The sequence below is a fragment of the Danio rerio genome, chromosome 18, assembly GCF_052040795.2.
Source record: "Danio rerio strain M-AB ecotype USA chromosome 18, GRCz13ab, whole genome shotgun sequence".
NCBI classification, from domain to species: Eukaryota; Metazoa; Chordata; class Actinopteri; order Cypriniformes; family Danionidae; genus Danio; species Danio rerio.
Window position 1 is genome coordinate 39,642,272 of NC_141038.1, and position 25,355 is coordinate 39,667,626.

A 25,355-nucleotide genomic window follows, 5' to 3' on the forward strand; every position below is an offset into this window, starting at 1 on the left:
GCAGCAAAATTTAAGCCACTGTCATCTGTTTAGAATAAGTATGAGAAATAGGGGAAGTGGATCGTTTAATATATTTCGACGGAGAACGTCTACTACATCTCTATTTAATGCAGTTGCTGTGCTGCGTCGTGTTGTTGTTCTCATCCAGACATTTCGCTGTCATTCGAGCTCCCCCTGCTGGCCAGCAGCTCAACTGCAGGTGTAGATCAACCATCAACCTCCATCTGATTTTCTCCACTCCATAACTCACATCCGTGGTGGGCTCCTGCAGTTTTAATGAAGTCCATCTTGGCTATTTGAACAATGCTTTATTTTATTAATGCAGGCACCATGTTTTGTGTTTGAAAGCACTGAATCATTTAGCATAAGCTGAGAACATTGGCATCCAGTGGAGAGGAGAATCTGTCCCTCTAAATCGTGACAGGCTGAACATTGAGGAGATGAATAATAAAAAGCAGTTGAGGCTAGGAAAGATTATTGTTATTATCATCATTATGGGATTGTCCTCAAAAGGTTATAGTGATTAAAGGGTATAAAGGGCTTATCATCATAAGACCATTACAGATGAAAAGTCACATTTGGTCATAAAGCAAGATTGGGGATTTCTCTGTGCTGTTTTCTTCTTGGTAACTGAATATAAGATGCATCCCAGCAGATGCAAAGTACAAAGGCGGCACTCAAAAAAATTGATTTAATTAGCAATGCTTGTCCTCCGAGAAGAACATGCAGTGAATCTCAGGTTAACATCTGCATCGGAGATAGCAGTGAGTAAGCGATGCATATAATTAAATTCCACCCAATTAATGAGATTTTTGCTGTGAAGGAACACAGTGTTAATGCCAGTCCAATTCGATACTGGAGTCTAAACAGTTTGAGAGTAAGGAGTATTGTTTTACAGAATATGTTGTGTTGGCGGATTCTGTTTTTAATGTTTTTTAATTTGCAGTTTTCTGATTCTACTTTATACTTGAAGCAAAAATAAATATAAAAAGTAGGCAAACATGAATGAACATATGTAGAGCGTTATTATGATATATTAGTGACTGAGTCTTATGATTTCCACTTTCATCTATGATACATTTTGAAGTGTCTTAATGGGATTTCACATTAAACATGGGTGACATTTTGGTTCACCACAAAAGGGACATTCTGTCATCATATGCTCACCCTTTATGCTTGTTTCGAACATTTAAGTTTCTTTGGTAAGGCACAGGAGATTATATTTTTAAAAATGTTCCCTTGACTTCCATCGTATTTTTGTTTTTTCTACGTGTTTTTTTAGCTTTCTTTAAAATATGTTCCTTTGTGTTCAACATAAGAAAGAAACTAATGAAAGTTGAAATAAGTACAGATTGAGCAAATGATGACAGAACTGAAAATAAAGAATCATCCCTTTATGTTTACATCAACACTAAAAGGTGCACACTACTGACAGAACATCCAAAATGGGTTTAAATGAATTGCAGTGTGACACATAATGGTGTCTAATGGCAATTCATAACTGTTTGCTTTAGTGGCCAATTCATATGTATTATGATTCATATGATTCAAATGCCCACGCTAATGTATTATCTGATTATTATTATTAGCAAGTATTAGTAGCCTAATGATAGTATTGTTCTGTTTGTTTAATGCACCAAATTTACCAAGTTAGTGTCTTTGTAATATTTAAGACCATGTTAAAGACATTTTAATATCAACAATTACAGTTAGGCCTACTTTAAGCATTAATAAAAATAGCTAAATCTTGCTGTTGATCTTCCTCTGTTATCCAGCAACATTTCTGTGACCCAGGTTCTTGCTAAATTGGATTTCATTGAAATTAAACTTCAAAATCTACAAAGGAATTTTCATGACGATCGCTATCAGTGCAAACAAAGTGGGGTGGTTTCTGGATGTTGTGAATCACAAACAAGAATCCCACCGGTGGAAAATATGTTTATAGTAGAGCAGTTTATAGACATGCTATTCTTGGTAAGGGCTTGTGTGTTTTGTATCTTTTCCTTTTGGATAGATATGAGTTTTCTTATCTTTTTGTTAAATATATATAAATATTAATATTTAAATATTTAAAGTGTCTTTATGATAATTATTCTGAAAAAATGTACTGTAAATGCTGCAGTTATTATTTTATTAATAACTATCAATAACAATTATTTTAATAAATATATTTTAAAATTAGATTTTTGTATTGCAATATATTTTTTATGGTATAATAAAGCATATTTATAACACAAACTGTGTGATTTATAACTCATTGGTATGTTAAATAATTTAACGATATCTGTGTTAACAATAATAACACTGGTTGAATTGAAAATAACCCAAAATGTGTTGTCCTTAACAATATATACATTTACATTTACATTTAGTCATTTAGCAGATGCTTTTATCCAAAGCGACTTACAAATGAGGACAAGGAAGCAATTAACACAACTATAAGAGCAACAATAAATAAGTGCTATAGGCAAGTTTCAGGTCTGTAAAGTCTAAGAAGGAAAGCATTAGTAATTTATTTTTTTTTTTTTTTTTGAGTACAGTTAGTGGTATATACAGAGAGGCAATTGCAGATTAGGAAGTGAAGTGGAGACTAAATAGTTGAGTTTTTAGTTGTTTCTTGAAAACAGCGAGTGAATCTGCCGTTCTGATGCAGTTAGAGAGTTCATTCCACCAACTGGGCAGATTGAACGCGAGCGTTCAGGGAAGTGATTTTTTCCCTCTTTTGGATGGAACCACGAGGCGACGTTCATTCACAGAACGCAAGTTTCTGGAGGGCACATAGATCTGCAGAAGTGAGAGCAGATAACAAGGAGCAAAGCCAGAAGTCGCTTTGTAGGCAAATATCAGAGCTTTGAATTTGATGCGAGCAGCTACTGGCAGCCAGTGCAAACGGATGAGCAGAGGAGTGACATGTGCTCTTTTAGGTTCATTAAAGACTACTCGTGCTGCTGCGTTCTGGAGCAGCTGAAGAGGTTTGATAGAGTTAGCTGGAAGCCCCACTAGTAGAGAGTTGCAGTAATCCAGTCTGGAGAGAACAAGAGCTTAATAATAGAATAAGGAGTTGAGCTGCATGTTTAGATAAGAAGGGTCGGATCTTTCTGATGTTATATAGTGCGAATCTGCACGATCGAGCAGTTCTAGAAATGTGGTCAGAGAAGTAGGTGTGTAGGTGTGATAAGAAATAACAGGTTGTGTAGATTTTAACACATCTGTTTTGAAAGTGCACCTTCATTCTCTCTCTCTCTCTCTCTCTCTCTCTCTCTCTCTCTCTCTCTCGTGTCTTGATTTATAATGCTTTAGGGCTCAATTAATACGCTAATGGCCTTTACAATTGCTTGCTTTGCATTTAAAATTTCCTCTAAAATCCTTCTCACTCTCAAACTCAACCTGCTACCCTTATATATATTTTTTTTAATTACACAATCAAACACACAATAAGTAGAATGTAACCTTTCATTAAAGAAAATATGTTATAAACATGCTACTACCTAACTTCAGACAGAATCTGTGTAGCAGGTACATCTGGCTGCAACAACCATTATAAGGTATGTTCTCCAGTGGATATGTTTAGGCACACAATTTACTTAGGCACACAATTCTTAACGTTGTTTATAAAACTAACACACTATCAACTGGAGAAAAACTAGGTCATGGAGCACAGGGGGGTAAAAAACACAATGCTGTAAATCCAAATTTGCCTCTATACCCTTATTTACTACTTCTTACAGTACTAATATAGTCCACTTGGGGAGTGAATGAAAATGGGTGTATGAATTTAAACACAGTGCACCAGATGCCGTTTTGTTTTTGATTTGCTGATTTGATTTTAGGCTTTTTGGTCAGACTCTATGATAAATATTTTACACTTATCAAGCTGTCTATGATTAATGAAACAAAGTATTTCAATTTCTGTAATTTCAACATAATGCTTTATGTCTGTCTTTGACTCTTTTAAGCATAAAAACACATAAAAAAAAAACACATCAAATTTCATTACAGTCATGAAGACTGCTTCAATATATGCCGCCAAAACTCGGATCTCTGGAGGACAGCAGCAGCCTCCAAAATGGTGGTTTTTATGAGCAAATAATATAAATATTACAGCAGCTTACATTGTAACACTGCATGTTGATGCACTACACTCCAATGAAATGGTAAGGTTTTAGGTTTAGAATCTAGTTAATACATATTAAGTGAAGTTCATTTGTAAACTAATTTTGAGAGGAGCACACACTTATGATTGATAGCAGCTGGTCCACATTAGCTAACACTGATTTACCAATCAGATGACTCCTTAACCACTATAAATAACCTGAGTATTTTACCTCAGCCATATTATTTTACCTCAGCCAACATCTGAAGAATCCCCCCTTCCACCCTTACTCCTCCCAATTCCTTGTCAGGGCAGCAAGGAGGCCCTATGGTTAGCATTATTGCCTCACAGCTTTTTTCGGTTTCCTCTCACAGACCAAAAACATGTAACATAAGTAAATTGACAAAACTAAATTGACAGCATGGAAACTCCATAGCATTCATAAGCTACTTCCAACATCATCAAGCAGAGGGAGTTCTCGAGAGCTATCTGAACTCAAACTCCCCTCTCGCCCTGCAACGGGGGGAGCTCCGGGCTCGAGGATCTCACGAGCTCAGGGCTCTCTCCCGAGACAGCATGAAAAACACGCTTTATAATGAATCATCAGCCAAGGGCGAACTCTTGAAAGCTAGCTTTAACTTTACTTAAAGTAATTGCTAAGTCACAGTTTAATATTCAATTTCAAATATGCTTATTTCATGATTTTATTTTTAAGATCTGAGGTAAACTATCTGCTGCTTTCAGTATGGCAATAAATGTGATGTAAAATAGTGGTCAAACTCACATTGGTAATATTAGCATTTCACACTGAATAAAGCACATAATCAGTACCTGAGGTTATCATTGTCATAGAAGTTTGGGGGGGATTTCCGGGAGTCAGAACAATATGGGAGATGGGCGGGAGATGGGTCTGAAATACGAGAGACTCCTGGGAAAAACAGGAGTGTTGGCAGGTATAGAGATACATATGGCTGCATTTTGTCTTTAAAATAAACACTATGTGGTGGTATGATACAGCCGACAGCTTCTGTTCTTTATAGCCCTACCAGCTGTCCGATTACTTCCGTATGGATGTTTTTTTTTTGTGTTACCAGTTTGCCCAGTAGCTCGCCCCATACACTGATGGACTTGGACACGGAGCTAAGTTGACCGGAACAACGGCATTCGAGTCTGGCAAAGAACACTTCCAGAAACCAGGTAAAATGTGGTGAAATCACGCGACAGCTTTTCTTTTTCTACAGTGGATTGCTTTTGAAAACACTATTGGTTGGGTTTAGGGATGGGGTTGGTGGGTAAGTCAGTAAGTCAGTCAGATAATGACTGCAAGCTTACCTAGTTGGCTAAAGTTATTGCACCCTCTTGTGGCTTTAGGCAAGAAGAGAACATGCAAGAGAAATTTGAGATCAACAAAAAGCTTTCACAGCGGCCTCTGGTGGATTTGCAAAATCAAAAACTGTGAGTAAGCATACCTTCAGTTACGTATTTCACTGTCCCCAAAAATGTAGACCTGGGTACATATCCGCAATGAGCCTGGCCAGAACATCCACTATGGTTTCTGACACCACTAGAAATGGCCGCTCCCTCAAATAGTGCACTCTTTTAGAGTAGGGTGATTTTGGATACTGCCACAGAGTGCTGACATCCTGACACACATGCATACACACAGACATATACACATGCACACATAATTATAAAAAACATTTTGTTTTTATATAAAAAATCCATTATTTGAAAAGATAATATGAAGTTATGTAAAAACAAACAGAAACATTAAATTGCTTTAATGCATGTTTTAAAAATGAGGATCAGTGCTGAGAATGCTCGTTTAAAGCATACGAGACCAATGGCCCTTGAGTAAATGTTCCTCTCCTAAGCTAACCCATAGTGTGCACAACATCTCCATTAAGTGAAGTCCTAAGCGCAGCATTTTCGTTTAATATAAAAGCAACTGCCTTTGCAATGCGCTTCAACTTCCTCTAATGACCTAATTATCCAGTAATGACTTCATTGACCATTTAAAACCCCTGTTTCTTCATCCCTTCCCGCTGGGTTTTTAACTAGCTGATTGATCAAAATATTTTCGGCTTTCTCTCTCTCCCTCTCCCTCCCTGAATATTCGTATACAAAGCTTTTATCTTGAATACCATCCCATAAGCTGTAATGATGTTGCAAAGTTAGGCAGTCAATTAGCCTCTGCCAGGATGCAATTAGACTGATGGGATGCCATGTTTACTGAAATGTATGCTAAGATGATGAAGTGGGCCATCGGTGGCTGCATCTATTGACACAGCTTGATTGGTGCTATTTATAGTGCTGGATCAGTGTGCACATTGCAATGCTGAAAACGCCAATTAGACATGAGGCCAATATAAATGATTTACAGATATTCAACGTTCTGATAAGCCCATAAGTATTTTGGGTTACATTAATCTTTAATTCTTCATTTGTGGCGAGGTTTGAGTCGAGTGGTGATGGTGTGGGGGTTGGCAATAATAAATAGTAAAACTGCAATGTACTTTGTGGTTTGTAGGAACAACAGACAACCCAATAATCCATAAATTAAGTTAACATGACGATCATGCTTAATATTAGCATCAACCATGACTTAAAAACATTATTAGGTTAGATGTCTACATTTTTTTTTTTATATTGAAATGTATTTATTTAACAGGGACAATGCTCATTAATAAAAGGTAAAGCTGTAAATAAGCCAGAGGTAGCCACAAGGGTCTAATTTTCATCTGTTGCCCCTGCCAGATTTTAAAAGGCAACCTAAAATCAAAAACACATCATCACACACACAAAAATAGTAAAGTTACACTACAAAGAGAAAAAACATAATAAGAGTTTCTTAAAATGTTAGATAAAGAAATTACAAATGATTACAAACTTGATTTGCTTTTAGTCATTTCTTTAATTTCCATGGGAAGTGTGTTCCAAAAATGACTGGCTCTAACTAAGAAGACTGACCGTGCAAAAGTTGTAGGCCTAATCTGCACAGCACAGTTTACCCTGGTAACAGATTGTGTTGCTTGACCATTATTATTCTTGTGTGTCACAAACTTACATAATGGAGGTGGAGCAAATCCATTTAACATTTTAAAAATGATACAAGCATCAGCCAAATATTTCAAATTATCAAAGCTCAATAAATTGTGTTTCTGTATTATATTACAATGATGATACCTAATAGACTTCTGAACAAATACTTTAAGGGCCTGTTTATAAAAATATTCAACTGATTTTAAAACTGTTTTACTGGTGTTTGACCAACTAGTAGAACAATATGTAATAAAGAGAAAAAATCATGGAGTGCATAAAAAGTTTTGCTGCTTCATAAGTCAAGTAAGGTTGTATATGCCTGAAGTTGGCCAGGTTAAATTTAACAATTTTAGTGACCTTCTTGGCATGCTTTTGGAATGTCAATTGTGAATCTTTAGACCTAAATATTTAAAATCAGAGACAACCCTAAGCTTTTCTCATTTAACAAAAACATCAGGATGATGGGCATCTGTGAATGATTGTGATGAGAACATACAAACCGTTTTACTTATATTCAAATTAAGATATGACTGACACAGCCAATCAGATACATGAACTAATGCCTCGGTTAAATAAATTGCTGCCAGTTGTTTGTTTTTTGCGTGCACATATGTCATTAGTATACATCTGAATATTAATAGTAGGACAGACTTGTGGGATGTCATTTATATACAGACTTAACAGGATAGGGCCCAAAATGGATCCTTAAGGGACTCCACAATTAGAGAGTCAAGAATAAAAAACAACAATAATTTTAATACAACATTTATAATTGTCACATAAAAAGAATACAACTCTACTGTATACTATACTGTAAACATTCAATTCAACTCATATTTATTTCCATAGCGCTTTTACAATTTAGATTGCGTCAAAGCAGCTTAACATAGAAATTCTGGTAAAGAGTTGAAGTGCAGTTTAGTTCAGTTCAGTGTGGTTAGTTTTTACTTCTGAAAGCCCAAACACTGATAAGCAAATCCATTGACACACACCTCCACAAGTCCCAAACCAAGCAAGCCAGTGGCAACAGTGGTGAAGAACAAAACATCACTAGTTGACGAAAATTAAGGAAAAATTAACCTAGAGAGTAACTAGGCTCAGTTGTGCCTGACCATTTCTCCTCTGGCCAAACTTCTTGTGCAGAGTTGCAGTCTATGCGGCAGAGATTGGAGAACACTGGACCAGTGGCGATTCTAGACCAGAGTGACTGGGGGGCCGGGCAGGGGCCACTTGTACCTTTAGGGGGTAAACTTTAACAGATACAGTTGAAGTATTTTTTATTATTATTATTTATTTTTAATTTTTTTGCTTGAGTGATCTTTAACAAACAAATGACATTTTCACAGTATTTTCTATAAAACAAAAATAATTCTTCTGGAATCATAAGTCTTAGTTTATTTCTTGAATAAAAGCAGTTTTTAATAATAATTTTTAAAAAATTAAGGTCATTGTTATTAGCCTCCTTAAGCAATATTTACTGTGTATTTTTGGATTATCTACACAACAAAGCAGTTATACAATAACTTAGCTAATTATTCTAGCTTCCCTAGTTAACATAACCTAATTAAGTCTTTAAATTACAATTTAATCTGAATACAACTATCTTGCAAAATAACTAGTAAAATATTATGCATTGACTGTCACCATAAGAAAAATAAAATGTAGTTATTAGAAGTAACTATTATGTTTAAAAACGTGTTGTAAAAACTCATGTTTTATTTTTCACAACTGAAAACAAAAATGAGCGAAGGATACATAAAACGAGTTAAATATTACTGTTGCATGAGTGTGACTGAAAACTTCACTTGATCAATGTTACATCTGTTCTCCAGTACTGACTGTTTGTAAATTCAAGACTGCATCTAACGTAAAACTATGCACTCAATTTATGATTAAGAGTAGCCTATGCATAGCCGAGGACTTCCTCTATTAAAAGTGTTAAAATCGCAATTGAAAACAAAAATCTAATGCAATCAACAGTGGATATTTTTATAGCTGAATTAAGCATGACTGATGTTGTACTGCACCGAGTCTGCAGCCAGACCCCTCTCATGTATTTACTTACATTCACTAAGTATGAATAATTTTGTTAAGCATTTATTAATTGTTGTGCTTCTTAACATTAGTTAATCAATGAGTTAACATTATCTGACTTAACGTTAACAACGATTAATAAATACTATGATAAATGTATTACTAATTGTTTGTTCGTATATTTTTATACCTAGTGTAAAATAGTTGTGAATAATGATAATTAATTTATAAATAATGAATGGAAATTGGGATTTAAGTGCTAGAGAAAATATTAATATTTATATTGGAAGGTTTAAATGTATATCAAGAGAGGATAAACTTCTCCTGGGTAAAGCAGGGGGTAAGACACCAGTTTGGCAGCACAGTCTGAAAAGGTAGCGCAGAATGTAAAACAGCCTGCTGCACACTGGGCACGTCATTTGACACACTTCCTTGTTTTGAATAACTTGCAGTCATGTTGACACCGGTGTTTTCCTCGCTGGTTTTGAGCGCATTTGCCACTGTTTTATCGGCAGGTAAGTGGTAACCTTTAGAAATACTGTATAGCTAAGTAATTGCTAATAAGTTGGTTTAGCTGTTTTATACGGTTTTTGACATGAACGTCTTATCAGTTAGAACGAGTGATTCGTGAGAAAGCATATGATGCACCAGTGATTTGAGTCCAATCCTTTAACCTTTATAGTATTTAGGTATGCTACAAATAAAAGTGACAGATTTTACACGTTTTAGCAAAATCGTATATTATGCGGTTACATAGGACTAATTTATTTATCATGTCTCGTGCAGACCACGTGATAACGTTTAGCGTTGTGACATAAAACCTGCAGTGTCTTTAGTTGTGTTTGCTGTTAATTCGGAATAGGCTCAAAATATAGTATATTCAGTAGAATTAAATTACATTGAGAACAACTAAACTAAAAAACAGCATTCATTCCTTAATGAAAAGTAAGCAAGCTTGCTTACTTTTCATTAAGGCATGAATGCTGTTTTTTAGTTTAGTTGTTTTAACGGTTTGCTGCCTTGCTTTTTGAAAGGCTGCTGTTTGTGTAACCACCGTTTTACCACAAATACCATGGTTGCCCCATGGTTAATGTGGCAAAAGCAAAGTAAAAGGAATAGTTCTGGCAAATAAGAAAACTACCTTTCATGGTCTCTTTCTTCTGTTGAGCACAAAATAAGTTATTTTGAAGAATGCTGGGGGGCTGGATCTCAGATTCCATCTTGCCTGTTTCAAAATGTTTTGGTTTATGTAGAAGAAAGAAACTCAGATAGAATTCTGACAGCCTGCAGTGGTGCTTGCATCCTTCTAACTTAGAAACTAAGAAACATTCTAGCTTTAAAATGAAAACCCATTTGTTTCTCATCACTGCAATACAGACTTTTCATATTTCAAAAATGATAAATCTTGAACTAATTCCCTTGTGTTAAAAGGGGAGGTGTTTAGATTCTCTTCTTATTATGGGAGTTACATGATTCTGCAAAAAGCCCCAGCCAAGTCAGTCGTGTGGGGATTTGGACAGACAGGAGCCAAGGTTGTGGTGTCCCTGTCTGGGTCACACCTTCTGGAACAAACATATATCGCTCCTGTTATCAATGGTAAGTACTGTATTACTTACACACATAAATGCATTCCACTAAAGTGAAAAGTCTGCTTTAAAGGAATGATAAAAAAAACTGAATATACAGGATACATTTATCTTACAATCAGGGCTTGACATTAGTCAAACGCCCCACAGGCTTATTAAAAATTATTTTTAAATGATGGTTTTCTTAAAAGCAGCATTCGACAATAGGGATGGGCCAATATTTGTGGAAATGAATCGAGAAACAACATGACTGACATAACTGCTCGGGCAAGCAAAAGAAAGTAGGTGAATGCCAAATGAGAGGATAATCACTTTGTAAAAAAAATACATGCACACTCCCGTTTACTAGTGCAAAGCAATCGTGCCTTGAGGAAACGCAACTGGTGTGATTGGTTCTCTTTGAAATAGACTGGACAAAAAGCAACATTTGTGCACGCACTGTACTGCTGCTTTCAAGAGCTCAAGATTAAAAATAAATATATATATATATATATATATATATATATATATATATATATATATATATATATATATATATATATATATATATACATATATATATACATAGACACAAATATATACACACACACACACACATATATATACAGGGCTTTACATTAATACCCGCCAGTTTGTAGTCTCTCTCTGAAAAAATTTCACTGTTGTAAAATTATAGTTGTAATTGTTTGACCTATATGCATAATGATCTAATATATTTATAAAACGCCACATAAAGCATATTTTAATTATCTTTATGCTTTAACGTGGATTGTGCCCTAACACTATTAAGACCGAATTCAGTTACCTTGAAAATGCAAATTATGCAGGTAAGCAGATGAATCTAATATAAACTAATTGCCCATTAAGCTCTTTGCATTCTGTGTTCCTCTTCTTATTGTTCTTGTTTATTATTATTATTATTATTGTTGTTGTTGTTATTATATTGAATGATTCTATTACTATTGCTAAAAAACGGTCAAATCAAAGCAGTGGCACTTTTATTGCCTCCATGTTCAGACTGTATTTATTATATATAATTATTCCTGTGGGGATTTTAGTCTGCAATGATAGTTTTCCTCATTCGTTACTAGTAAATCAGTTTGGTAAATAGAGGAGATGGACTTAGAGGTATATTGTAGCCTGTGCGCAATACATTTTCATTCATGCCACAGAATTACTGCCATTGGGAGGGCACCTTTTTTGTAAACTGTCTCAGAGATGTGAGCTAACGAGAGTTTTTTGCAGTTTGATTTTTTGAGGAATTTAAGATTTTATGTCATTACAAGTATAAGGAAAGAATAATGAATATCTGGTTTAATAAATACTGAAGAATGAAAGTGCATTTGTCTTACAGGTATTTGGCGCACAACTCTCAAACCCATGGAGGCTGGTGGTCCCTACACACTGACTGCATATCATAGCACAACTAATAGCTCCATTGTACTTAAAGATGTGCTCTTTGGAGACATCTGGTTATGTAGTGGACAAAGTAACATGGCATTCACTGTTGGTCAGGCAAGTAAATTTCTTTTAACATCAAATGTGACAGTAGGCACATTTTCATTACCCTTGCGAATTGAAAATGCGAAGCAAAAATGTGACTAATGGAAATGTCCATTTTGCAAAAATGCCAATATATTGCACAACATCATCCATTATAACTTTCCAGGAAGAAACACATTAGTGGCTGCTCCAAAGTACAGGGAGTACTGCCTCGCCCTTAATGTTTGTCTGATGTCTGCTTTTATTAATGGTAATGGTAGTGTGTTGGCTGTGATATAACTAAACCTTTAGAATATATCTGCATGATTTTTAGAATTAGATGTCACACAAGGACAAGTTTTGATCGCATAACACTCTAGTTAATATAAACTGTCACTTAATCAACATTTATCAACATTAATCAATATTAATCAACATTAATCAGTATTTTATCAACATTTAATATATACTAAAAGTTTTGCAGCAGTTTGTAATGGAAAAACACCTTGCCAAATGATGGAAATATACCTAGCTACATCTTTCAGGTGCGTATTAAAGGTCTCCTGTTCTTCAATAGGTGATTAATGCAACAGAGGAACTAACAATGGCCTCTAAGTTCCCAGATGTGAGGATTTTCCAGGCTGCCTTGGAGCAAAGCAAAAAGGAACTAACTGATCTCGCAGGAGTGGAAGTTCCTTGGTCCAAACCAACACCAGGTATGGAATAAGGCCTTGAACTTTGTTCTTGTTTTTGTGCTAGCAGGCTTTATGTATAACATCTAATTTTTCTTGAAGTGAGATCAACAGCTGTTCTTGTTGTCTTTGTGTGTTCAAGGCTTGCTTGGTGGAAAGGATTTCAGCCATTTCTCTGCAGTTTGCTGGCTCTTTGGCCGCTACCTCTATGAGAAACGGAAGTATCCCATTGGCCTGGTACATTCCAGTTGGGGAGGAACACCTGTGGAGGCCTGGTCTTCCCCGAGGGCACTTCAGAAGTGTGGGTTGAAGAGCTCAGTTATCAGGTACAATACCAGAATACACTGTTTTACTATGTTATTAAGTGTTATACTGTTATATTTTGGGGCGAGTGGTGACGTCTTTAACCGTTAAAGACCGAAACAGCTGTCCGCTGCTAAAAATAAGTATTGTTTTTAAATGTTTTATAACTTTTGATCCGCTGATCCGATCCGTACAATTTAAAGATTGGCAGAGTCTCAGCTTTCCATCGCTGAACATTACAAAAACACTGACCTTCGGAGGCTCCGGAATCAGTGTGGTTATGTCATCACATTTTGACAATGCTGATTTGACAAAGGAACGCTCGTGGCTTGTGTCTCCGGACAAACCAGACATGATGCATTGATGCATTGTCCCTCCTCCATGCCCAGATTGGTTCAAACTCACTCTCTCTCAAGCATTAAGCATAGCTTTCGCTTTGTAGACCAGCAATCAGGTATTTGAACAACCCGTAATGAGAAATAGGCTGTACATTTACGCACAGCTAAATAATACGCAAAAAAAGTTTTGCATGAAATAATTCTCATACTAAGTACTTTTGCATGCACAGCAGCTCAAAAACATGACAAACAGTGAAGAAGGCTAAATTTAAGCTGTTAGTGACAATCTAATAGACATCTAAGAATAGGCCAAAACTAAACTATTCATCAAATAAACAGAAATTAATGACTACTTTTGGGCTATTCTTAGATGTCTTTTAGATTTTCACTGACAACCCAAATTTAGCCTTGTTTTAGCCAAGCTGTCTACGTTTAGATGTCTATTAGACGTCTATTATACACAACATTCTTTGTTGGGTGGTAACAATTTAGAAGGAATTTATTGCCCTAAGTAGCAATTGCAATTTCAACTGTTATCCAAATGTTATTATTGTTAAATAATTGATAATAATTGCTACAATAGTTAATTTTTTCGTGTCCTGTTCCTTTAAACATGGCCATGTGGATGCAGCATAATAAAGATTGGGATATGCTTATGGAAATTACATGCAGATGAGATTATGCATAGTAAATCTACACATTGTAACTCCACAAATGGGTCTTCACTAGGGGTGTAACGGATCACAGTATATATAACAACCCACAGTTTGGAACTAGAGCTGCGCGATTCTGGCTAAAATGAGAATCTCGATTTTTTGCTTAAAATAAAGATCACGATTTTCTCACGATTCTGTTGATGTAAAATAAAGCTATGGTAAAAACAAACATATGGCACAATATCGATAATAATATTATAGCTCTACTGGTTTCTATAAATAATTCTATTCTACTTATAACAATTCAGATGTTGAATTATTATGTTTGAGATTGCAGTCTGTCATTGACAACATTATTAGACAATTTTATTCACTGGTAAAATCAGATATTTGTCATTATCAGATTATATTCAACAATGTATAGGCTAGAGTAGCTATACTGACACTGTAAACATTTATTTTCATGCATAACTCTGTTTGCTATGAATAAATACACATATCAAATGCTTGTTGTAATCATAACTGTAAAATGCGATATGATCATTTGAAGTGCACACTTTCGGTTTTATTTTTACTGCTAAGTGCTTGTTCATACTTCGAGTGTGGCTCCCAAACGATCACTCTGTGCCACAAACTAAATATTATTTACAACTGTACCTGTTACTCACAACATATGCAGGTTCTGTTCACTAAAGTAGACGCGCACACGTATATCATTAAGTAGAGCGCGCGCGCCCTCTCTGTGATAACAGCTCACGGTCAGCAGCTCACGTCATTGTGATTTCCCGGCCGCGAAAACATCATTATATGAAGACAAAAATGACATTTTTAGGTGAATTATACCTTGTAAATACAGTATGTGACTCATTCAACATCATTTGGAGGTGTCCATGTCACTGAGCAACGTATGTGAAACAATGAAAGACTCTATTTGGAACGCATGTGACCTACAAATTAATAACTCTATTCAAACCTGTGCAACATAAATAATAAATGATTGTGATTTGTATGTTTATTAGTCCTTCGCAGTGCTGCATTAAACTCTACGTTTGATCGAGAGAGTTATTACACTTTTTCAGTTTGTTACAAAAATTTTAATAACATAAATGCTGGGAGAACAGTTTAGTTCTGATATAAACACTGATGTTTATGGTAAAAAATTAAAATCACTATTTAATGGAACTTGACACTGATGAATGTTGTAGCAATTACATTGTGTAACCAATGGGTGGTGACACACAACCATCAAAATTATGTCACTGAATATGTTTTCCAAAATGATACACCTATAATGAAACATGATGTTTTATGTGTGAATTGTTGAATCATTAATCTAAAATAAATATCTGTTGTACAAGATGTTTCTATATTTCTATATTTAGCATTATCTGCAACAGTAGCAACAATAATTTTTCGTATTGAATATTTTCCTTTTTTCAGCTGGTTCTTTCTAGGTTTTAATTTTGATTAAAACTACAGGCTCTAATTTCTGTTTGTTAAAACCAATGGTTTCTGAAGTAATATTTTAGTGTAAATGCAAAGCAAGTGACATTTGTTTCCTACAATTTTTGCTGATGCTTAAAATTGTCTAATCCGTGACTCAAAAATCATACTGTGATCTGAACCGTGATCTGTTACACCACTAGTTTTCTGGGAGGAGACAGAGAAATTTGGCAGGTATATTTGGTTCTGGCATACATATTGTATGACACATAGATTTATAGATGGATGGATGGAAGGGTGTTTGGATGAGTGGGTGGGTTGGATGTTCTGCAGCAATCCTAAATGTGTTGATTCTAATGAATTAACAATGCCAGTCGACATACATAATTTAAAAAAAAATTGAAATGTGCACACGCATGTTTTAAACACTACATTATGTTACATTTAAATATTTTTTCAAACTATGATTTAAACCAGGGGTTCCCATACTTTTCAGTCTGCGACCCCCAAAATGAAAATGTCATTGACTCTTGACCCCCAATATCCTCTGAGGTGGTTATAAATGCAGAAACCTTGCATGCAATGACACATACACTCCAATAGACCCAAGTCTATTCTTCGTTTCTTTGTTTTTTTTATGTATGTCAGTGCTGTAAATGGGCCAGAAAGTCTAACCTGGTATTATAAAATTAATCTGCTGCATCTGACGCTATTGCTATGTCTTTAATATAATGTAATTACCCCAGGGGTCGCAAACTAATAGAACTAGTAACTATAAGCTACTATAGTAACTATAAACAACTATTTTTTTTCTCCTCAGTAGGTTATATATAAAAATATGGTGATTCGGGGGCTCCCGACTCCCATATTTAAGAACCACTGATTGAAACTATGGACACAGAAGTAAATGTGGTTCAATGAATGGTTTTAGTATAGTGCATTACAGTACAGTACAGTGAATTCGCTCTCATTTAACATTCTCAACTTCTATATCTGAATTGACTGCAGTGAGCAAAATACCTGGAGCAGTTCAGTGCTGTGGAATGCCATGATCCATCCATTACTCAACATGACGATAACCGGAGCCATATGGTACCAAGGTAGTACATTTCAAATGTTTCCCTATAGCAGTTATACAATGTGCAAACACTTGCTGTTTTATTTTTATTTTTTTCTAATTCTCAGGTGAGGCTAATGCAAACTACAACAGGGATAAATACAACTGCACTTTCCCTGGCATGATTGATGACTGGAGAATGGCTTTCCATGAAGGCTCTGAAGGCCAGACTGCACTAGACTTCCCATTTGGATTTGTTCAGGTGCTTTTAAATAGTCAGAACTGGATAAATTGTGTCTTTATATTTTGGATAGGACCTATGTGTCATTATTTCTAATTAGGCACAGGCCGATATAAGATTCTGACGGTATGATAATACCACAGAATATCACTGAATATCAAATATCACTGTTTCACGGTATTGTGATTACTATTCTAAAATAGATTCTTTTTAACTATCTGTGTAAAAAACATAACTTTTTACACTTTTGAAAACAATATATTTTAGTTTAAGAAACCTTTAAAATATTTTGGAGCAGTAGAAATGTCAGAAATAATAATTCAAATGAATTATTGACTTCTGCTGTCCTCATGTCAAAAACACAAAATTCAAAATGGCATCTTTGGATATTTTTTCTGCTAGATATACTGTTGTCCAAAAAAAAAAAAAAACTTAAAAGTGTTACACATACTGTAACTTAGGAATAGTATAGCAGAAAATAAAAATTTTGGAAAATTTTGGTTTTAAAACCCTGAAATTTCCAAATCGCTGTATGCCTTAAAACAGTTATCTTCCCATGCCTATTTCTAATACTGATGGCCAATAATTTGTCATCTTTTTTTAACGTTTACTATTTTAAGGCTTCATTTATTTGTTCAGAATTGCAGCAAAACTGTAATATTGTTTAATTATCGGGACGGCAAAGTAAACTTTTTGCCAGTAATAATTTAGACTTATGTCAATCCTTCATAGTTTGTTCTAATCAGCTGATTTTGTGCTTGGAAACATTTTATAGTATATTCCTCTTAATACATTTTATGAAAAATGTGATGCACTACATTCTACATTCCAAGTGTTATTTATATAAAATTAAAGTAAACTATAGTATAATCTAAATATATAGAAAATAAATGCTATCGTTTTGATCTATTCTTGAAAAAATCCTGAAACAAGACCCTACAAAGATATCAAACTATATACAGCTAAAGTCTGAATTATTAGCCCCCCTTTGAATTTTTTTTTATATTTCCCAAATTATGTTTAACAAGGAAATTTTCACAGTATGTCTGATAATATTTTTTCTTCTGGAGAAAGTCTTATTTGTTTTATTTCGACTAGAATAAAAGCAGTTTTTAATATTTTAAAAAACATTTTAAGGTCAAAATTATTAGCCCCTTTAAGCTATATTTTTTTCTTGATTAACCTAGTTAAACCTTTAAATGTCACTTTAAGCTGTATAGAAGTGTCTTAAAAATATCTTGTAAAATATTATGTGCTGTCATCATGGCAAAGGTAAAATAAATCAGTTATAAGAAATGAGTTATTAAAACTATTATGTTTAGAAATGTGTTGAAAGAACTCTTCTCTCCGTTAAACAGAAATTGGGGAAAAAATAAACAGTAGGCAAATAATTCTGACTTCAACTGTACCAACATTGATAATATGAAACACCCAATTAACACCAAAATAATTTACAATAATTAATGGTTACACTTTATTTTATGTCATTTTTAGTGTAATTGTACTTTTAGTAATATTAATTAACAACGCTTATTCACTGTACTTACAGTATATTAATAATATAACAGGGACACTGGTAATATTATTTTGATTAGGCTTCATTACTTAGCAAATTGAGAACCAAATCAACAGGTGTCTGAATGATCTGACACTAATGTGTTTTATACTTTATTTTTTGTCAGATAAATGCAGCCTTAAGATATTTCATTATAATTTAATAATAATTAGAGTGTATAACACAAAATTGCACTTCCATGTAATTTCAAGCTATGCACATATAAGACAAAAGATCCAACGGATGGCTTCAGAGAGATACGCTGGCATCAGACAGCAGACTATGGCTTTGTCCCTAATAAGCGGATGAAGAACACCTTTATGGCTGTTGCTGTTGATGTACCTGATGAAAAGTCCCCATGGGGCAGGTAAGGAGGAGCAGAGACTTTATTCCAATTGTTTAATAGAAGTGGAGTCTAATATGCTGATTTTGGCTATGTGTTTCAATAGTATTCATCCAGAGGATAAACAGGATGTGGCCTTCAGACTTGTGCTTGGAGCAAGAGCTGTCGCCTATGGGGAGAAGAATGTGACTTTCCAAGGACCTTTCCCTACTCAAGCCGTGCTCGGCAACAGTTACATAACCATTGTGTTTAATCAGGATATCAAGGCCAGTCATGAAGATGGTTACTTTGAGGTAAGATATTGTTCATATACTAGCTAACGTTGGTTTAAAGCAGGGGTGCACAAACTTTTCCTCATGAAAGGCCAAAAACCAAACTTGATTGAGGGTGTTGGAGCGAAGGTAAATATATCAACCTGTATTACGTTAAAGCTGTCATGGGTAATTTTGTCATTTATTTATTTGATATTAAATAAAAACTAGAATATTTTGTCTCATATTAACTAATTCAGTGTAAATTTTTATATTTTATAATTCATTCATTCATTCATTTTCTTTACGGCTTAGTCCCTTTATTAATCTGGGTTCGCCACAGGGGAATGAACCGCCAACTTATCCAGCATATGTCAATTTAGCCTACCTTATTCACATGTACCGCTTGTCTTTGGAATGTGGGGAAAACCTGAGCACCCGGAGGAAACCCTTGTGAACACGGGGATAACATGCAAACTCTACACAGAAACTCCAACTGACCTAGCCGAGGCTCAAACCAGCGACCTTCTTGCTGTGAGGCGACAGCACTACCTACTCCGCCACCGCGTCACCATATTTTATAATAAGCTTATTATATTAAAAACACTCCCATTAAGAACAGAATGGAGTTCAGTGCAACACCTGTTTTTGACTTGATATGCTCCCTGATGTTTTCTGCATTGTCTTTTGTCCGTCCGTCCGTCAGTATTTACATTTTATGAAAACTGATTCATTTACAAATATGTTTAATCGAAACATTTCATTTCAGTTGTTTTTTTGTAGCTGAGCAACAAAACAATCAAACAAAAACAAGGTTATGTTAAATTAGAATTGACAATCTCTTCTCAGGTGGAAAGGTAGGCCAAATCAATGTATACCATCAACCATCTTCGGCCCAAGTTTGCCTAGTTTGTGCATCTCTAGTTTAAAATAATAAATTGGAAATACTCAAATTTCTGTAAATGAGTAGTTTTTCTCAGAAATACTAAGTATTTACTAACTACTTTACTAAGTAGTTTTAAAATGTCTACTTTAACTTCAGTACATTTTTAGTGTAATATCGGTACTTTTACTGTGCTATTTTCTTTTAAATTGCATTGACTATATTGTATGTTTATTTTTTCTTGTCTATGGTGATTGGCTAAAAAAAAGGAATCTTTCCTATGATTCTTCTCCAATCAAATCACAGAATCTCATGTGGGATTAAATGTTTTCAAAAACATGCACAAATTGCATGTAATCTATCAGTGCTTAGTTTGCTCACCAACTGCTAGAATTAACTTACAATTAGCCTACTTAAGCCTTTAAATGTCACTTTAAGATGTATAGAAGTGTCTTGAAAAATATCTAGTAAAATATTATTTACTGTCATCATGGCAAAGATAAAATAAATCAGTTATTAGAAATTAGTTATTAAAACTATTATGATTAGAAATGTGTTGGAAAAAATCTCTCTGTTAAACAGAAATTAGGGGGGAAAAAATAAACAGGGTGCTAATAATTCTGACTTCAACTGTATATATTCTGTATATATTCTGTCGGTTTATTATAGGTGTATATATTAATGTAATGTTTTTGCGCATTTAATTTAACTTACATTTTAACTTGTATAGAATATAAATGCCAAATGCATGCCTAAAATAAAACAGCACTGATGTAAGCATCACAATGTGGTCACCTACTGTAGGTTTGGTAAGAAACCATACTCGAGTCGGAACTAAATTGGCTGAAAGTGCTCAGGGAAAATATCCTCCGCACTATCACACCACCAACAACAACCTGAACTGTTAATTGATACACTGCTGAAATCATGCGTTCATGTTAATTACCCTACTATTTTTACCCTGCAATTACAATAGTGCAACAGAAATCTAGACTCATCAGACCCGATAACCTTTTTTATGTTAGCCAATCAGAAGTTTCTGACATATTTAGACCCCGCAACATTCAAAATCATACAAATCCCTGTTTATTCCCCATAATGATGCTTCAGAAGATCATCTTGACTATGTCTGGTGAAAAGCCTTGGAGTAACGATTGATGACCAACTAAACTTCTCTGACCACATTTCTAGAACTGGTCCGACCCTACCTATCTGAACATGCAGCTCAACTCATTGTTCAAGCTCTTGCTCTCTCCAGACTGGATTACTGCAACTCTCTACTAGCAGGGCTTCCAGCTAACTCTATCAAACCTCTTCAGCTGCTTCAGAACGCAGCAGCAAGAGTGGTCTTTAATGAACCTAAAAGAGCACATGTCACTCCGCTACTCATCCGTTTGCTCTGGCTGCCAGTTGCTGCTCGCATCAAATTCAAAGCTCTGATGTTTTCTTAAAAAGCGACTTCTGGCTTTGCTCCTTCTTATCTGCTCTCACTTCTGAAGATTTATGTGCCCTCCTGAAACTTGCGTTCTGTGAATCAACGTCGCCTCGTGGTTCCATCCCAAAGAGGGAAAAAATCACTTTTCCGTACTCTCGCATTCAATCTGCCCTGTTGATGGAATGAACTCCCTAACTGCATCAGAACGGCAGAGTCATTCGCTGTTTTCAAGAAACGACTAAAAACTCAACTATTTAGTCTCCACTTTCCTTCCTAATCTGCAATTGCCTCTCTGGCTCCACCGCTAACTGTACACACACACACAAAAAAACTTACATTACTAATGCTTTGCTTCCTACACTTTACACACCTGAAACTTGCCTACAGCACTTATTCATTGTTGCTCTTATAGTTGTGTAAAGTGCTTCCTTGTCCTTATTTGTAAGTCGCTTTGGATAAAAGCGTCTGCTAAATGTAAATGTCTATGAGCAAATCAGGATTATTCCATGGAAACAGGCGGCTCTTAAATCAATCGGACAACAATACTTTGGAAATGAGGGGTCACAAATATAAACAAATAAATAAACCTTAATTCCCAAACCATTCAAACAAATGAAAAAAAATACCTGCATCATATTCATGTATATTTACATCCTGAAAAATTTCATTTATTTATTTTCTTGTTAGCTTAGTCCCTTTATTAATACGGGGTTGCCAGAGCGGCATAAACCGCCAACTTATCCAGCACGTTTTTACTTAGCGGATGCCCTTCCAGCCACAACCCATCTCTAGGAAACATCCACACACACTCATACACTACGGACAATTTGGCCTACCCAGTTCACCTGTACCGCATGTCTTTGGACTGTGGAGGAACATTGCGGAGGAAACCCATGCAAACGCAGGGAAAACATGCAAACTCCACACAGAAACGTCAACTGACCCAGCCGAGGCTTGAACCGGCAATCTTCTTGCTGCAAGGCGACAGCACTACCATACTGCGCCACTGCGTCGCCCCTTTTACTCATTGTTACATGGCATTCACTTGCATAGACTCAAGTTAATAGATAATTATGAGCTACCTGTCCTTTCATTTGTCTACGGAGACAACATAAACTACTTTACTTAAAGCATATTTAAACAAATACAAACACACATTAAACAATAACTAAGTTTAATTAGGTTAATTAATTATGTTTGTGTGTGAACTCTGTTCTCACAGAGCCTTATTATATTGAGTTGCTGCCATGTGATTGGCTAAATAAATATTTGCATATTAGAGGTGTGCCTAATAAAGTCTAATTTCAAGTTCAAATCTAATTTGAATATTGTGAATTTTATAAAACATAAGTTGATCAAAGATTCAGTCAAAGGTTGGGTTTGCTTGATGTAAGAATACTACTGTTAAATTAACCACGGGTTACCCATTGTGTTTATGTCTACTGTAGATCTGCTGCTCTGAGGATAGGAAGTGTGAAACAGACGACAAATGGACACCTGTTGCCATTTCAAGCAGTGGATTGAATTACATCTTTTTGGAAATACCACCATGTCCTGCTTCTATTACTGCTGTCCGCTATCTCTGGACAGACTGGCCCTGTAAATTTAAAGCTTGCCCCATCTACAGCTATGATGGACTCTTGCCTGCACCACCATTCATCCTGGGTGTAACAAACCAGAGACCAACAACAGTATTCTAATCTAGTTTATGAAACCTAAATCTGCACATTTTGTTTCTGTTCTGTATGATGACCTGGTGATCTGAATCTAAATGATAAATAAGTGAGACAAACTAACTGAGCAGTTCTTAAGTGAGCATTGTCCCTGTGACTATATTTAAAGCTACCATCATATAGGTTTTGCTAATTGTGCATATTTACAAAGAGCTTTTGAATGAATGCATTTCTGCACAACTTTTTGAGTGACATAACCTGAAAATATGAAATGAATGTAACTTAAAGGGATAGTTCTCTCAAATTGAAAATATTTTCACTATTTACTCATTCTCAAATGGTTATAAACCTTTATGAGTTTCTTCTATTGGATACTAAAGCAGACATTTTGAAGAAAGCTGAAAACCTGTAATCATTGAAATACATAGCAGGAAAACAAATATGGAAGTCTGTGGTTATGTTTTCAACAATTCTTAAGATATCTTCCTTCGTGTTTAAAAGAAAGAAACTCAGACAAATTTGGAACAAGTGAACGCTGAATAAATGATGGCAGAATTTTCATGTTTGGGTGAACTAGTCCTTTAGCTGAAGTCTACCGCAGTATTTCTACTGAGTTCAGTAGTTTGCACTTTATGATTATGATTTAGTTACCACACATTGGTATAAAAACAATCTGTGTAAAAAATCTGTATTAATTTTATGTGAAATAATATTAAACATTTTGTGTTGAAAACATTTCAGAATTTGTTTGATTTTAGTTTGAAGTTGGGTATTTTAAGTGTCTTTATTTTTTAAATTCATGTAATATCCTGCAAAATTAGACTGACTATTTTTTTCAAGTTTTAAGAGTAAGAAAACCATTAAACGTTAAAGTGTAATAGAGGTTTTCAGTCCTGGTCTTAGAGACTCAAAACACTGCACATTTGTTGCTTTTATCTGTCATACATTTACTGTAGCTCATGGAGCTTTATAAGGTTTGAAAAGCACTCATAGTTAAACACTTGTACCCACTGACACGTGAATTCGGACAAAAATAATGTTTAGTAATGATTGAAGGACACTTTTTTTCTGCAACACATCACGTTTTAGAGGATCTGATAAATAGACTATGAACGTGCAGTTTGGTTATTAAGTTAAATACATTGAACATAATGTTGAAATGAGCAATAGAATGTGTTTAGATGGATTGCTGAACTGCAAAATCCCGGTGTGTGTATTTACGGTCAATCGTTGGCGGCAAGTTGCTCAGCCCCAACTTGTGGCTGTTTTGTCATATTGCAAACATTTATTAAATTGTCAGTTTTAATCCACCATGTACACTTATGTTTTCCATAATCTGTATACAAACTACTGAAAAATGTATAAAAAACAGATAAAATATTATCTAATCCCTGAAGAGTTTTGAAATGGATAGCTATAACAAATTAAAAGTTTTCAGATGAAGATGATTTATTGTTGCTGCCATATAAATGTACCAATTAATAATAATAATTACAATTATGAACAACAAATTCAAAAATGTTTTATTTTTATTGATGTTTATAATGATTGAGTGATTTGTTTTTGTTTGTTGTTATTTTACATATATCACAGGTAAATTATTTTGAAATGTTTGATATGTTTTAAATAAACTGTTATTTATTTGGTAATGAAATGTTACTCAAACAAAAGCACTTTCATGTCCATATTATAATATTTAGCTTTTTACATTTTGCCTTGTATATCTACATTAACTTTAAGTGTCTAGATGTTTAGAAGAAACACAAAATTTCTTTATAAATCATACAGTGAGCATACCTTTAAGATGTTTGCTTTTGAAAGTGTCTATGTCATTTTGAAATAATTTGTTTTCTTAAGTCTGACCTTAAAATCCTAAACTACATCTAAAGTGGTGCAGACTTAACCTAAACTTACTTCTTACAGTTTTATTTAAATTAAAAAGTACAAAACACAATGCATTTTATATTTTTTCTATCTAATAGAAATGAAATTGTAAATAAACAATGAAGTTTTTTTCATGCCGCATTGAAGCTTATAACTTTTTCATTATAAAAAAGCAGCTTTCAAAAGTTTGACTTGTCATTTTCTTCCCAAAAGCCTAATCATTTTTGTCTGGCTTAGTCGAAGTCAGACTTATTAGCCCGCCTGAATTATTCGCCCGCCTGAATTCTTTGCCGCTCGTTAATTTTTTTCCTCAATTTCTGTTTAAGAGAGAGGAGATTTTTTTTCAACACATTTCTAAACACAA

General features: G+C 34.7%; 2 protein-coding genes across 4 annotated transcripts in view; both read left to right on the plus strand.

Annotated features, from left to right (window-relative positions):
* The window catches only part of clasrp (CLK4-associating serine/arginine rich protein), a 777,720-nt gene that overhangs the window by 723,028 nt on the left and 29,337 nt on the right, over positions 1-25,355 (plus strand). The gene's annotated exons all lie outside the window — the stretch shown is intronic.
* On the plus strand, positions 9,587-23,842 carry siae (sialic acid acetylesterase). Of its 3 annotated transcripts, none has more exon segments than NM_001044331.1 (10): positions 9,587-9,684; positions 10,601-10,765; positions 12,110-12,270; positions 12,815-12,953; positions 13,072-13,255; positions 16,678-16,769; positions 16,855-16,988; positions 18,735-18,889; positions 18,972-19,158; positions 22,883-23,842. In NM_001044331.1, coding segments are annotated over 10 exon segments (1,530 nt in total). In that variant the 5' UTR covers positions 9,587-9,623; the 3' UTR covers positions 23,135-23,842.

Excerpts from the sequence above, each read along its gene's own strand:
- siae (XM_087292042.1), top strand. The coding sequence starts at position 10,639 with ATGATTCTGCAAAAAGCCCCAGCCAAGTCAGTCGTGTGGGGATTTGGA. Across the intron at positions 13,256-16,677 it reads TTGAAGAGCTCAGTTATCAG|TGAGCAAAATACCTGGAGCA; the intron begins GTACAATACCAG and ends AATTGACTGCAG. Across the intron at positions 16,770-16,854 it reads CGGAGCCATATGGTACCAAG|GTGAGGCTAATGCAAACTAC; the intron begins GTAGTACATTTC and ends TCTAATTCTCAG.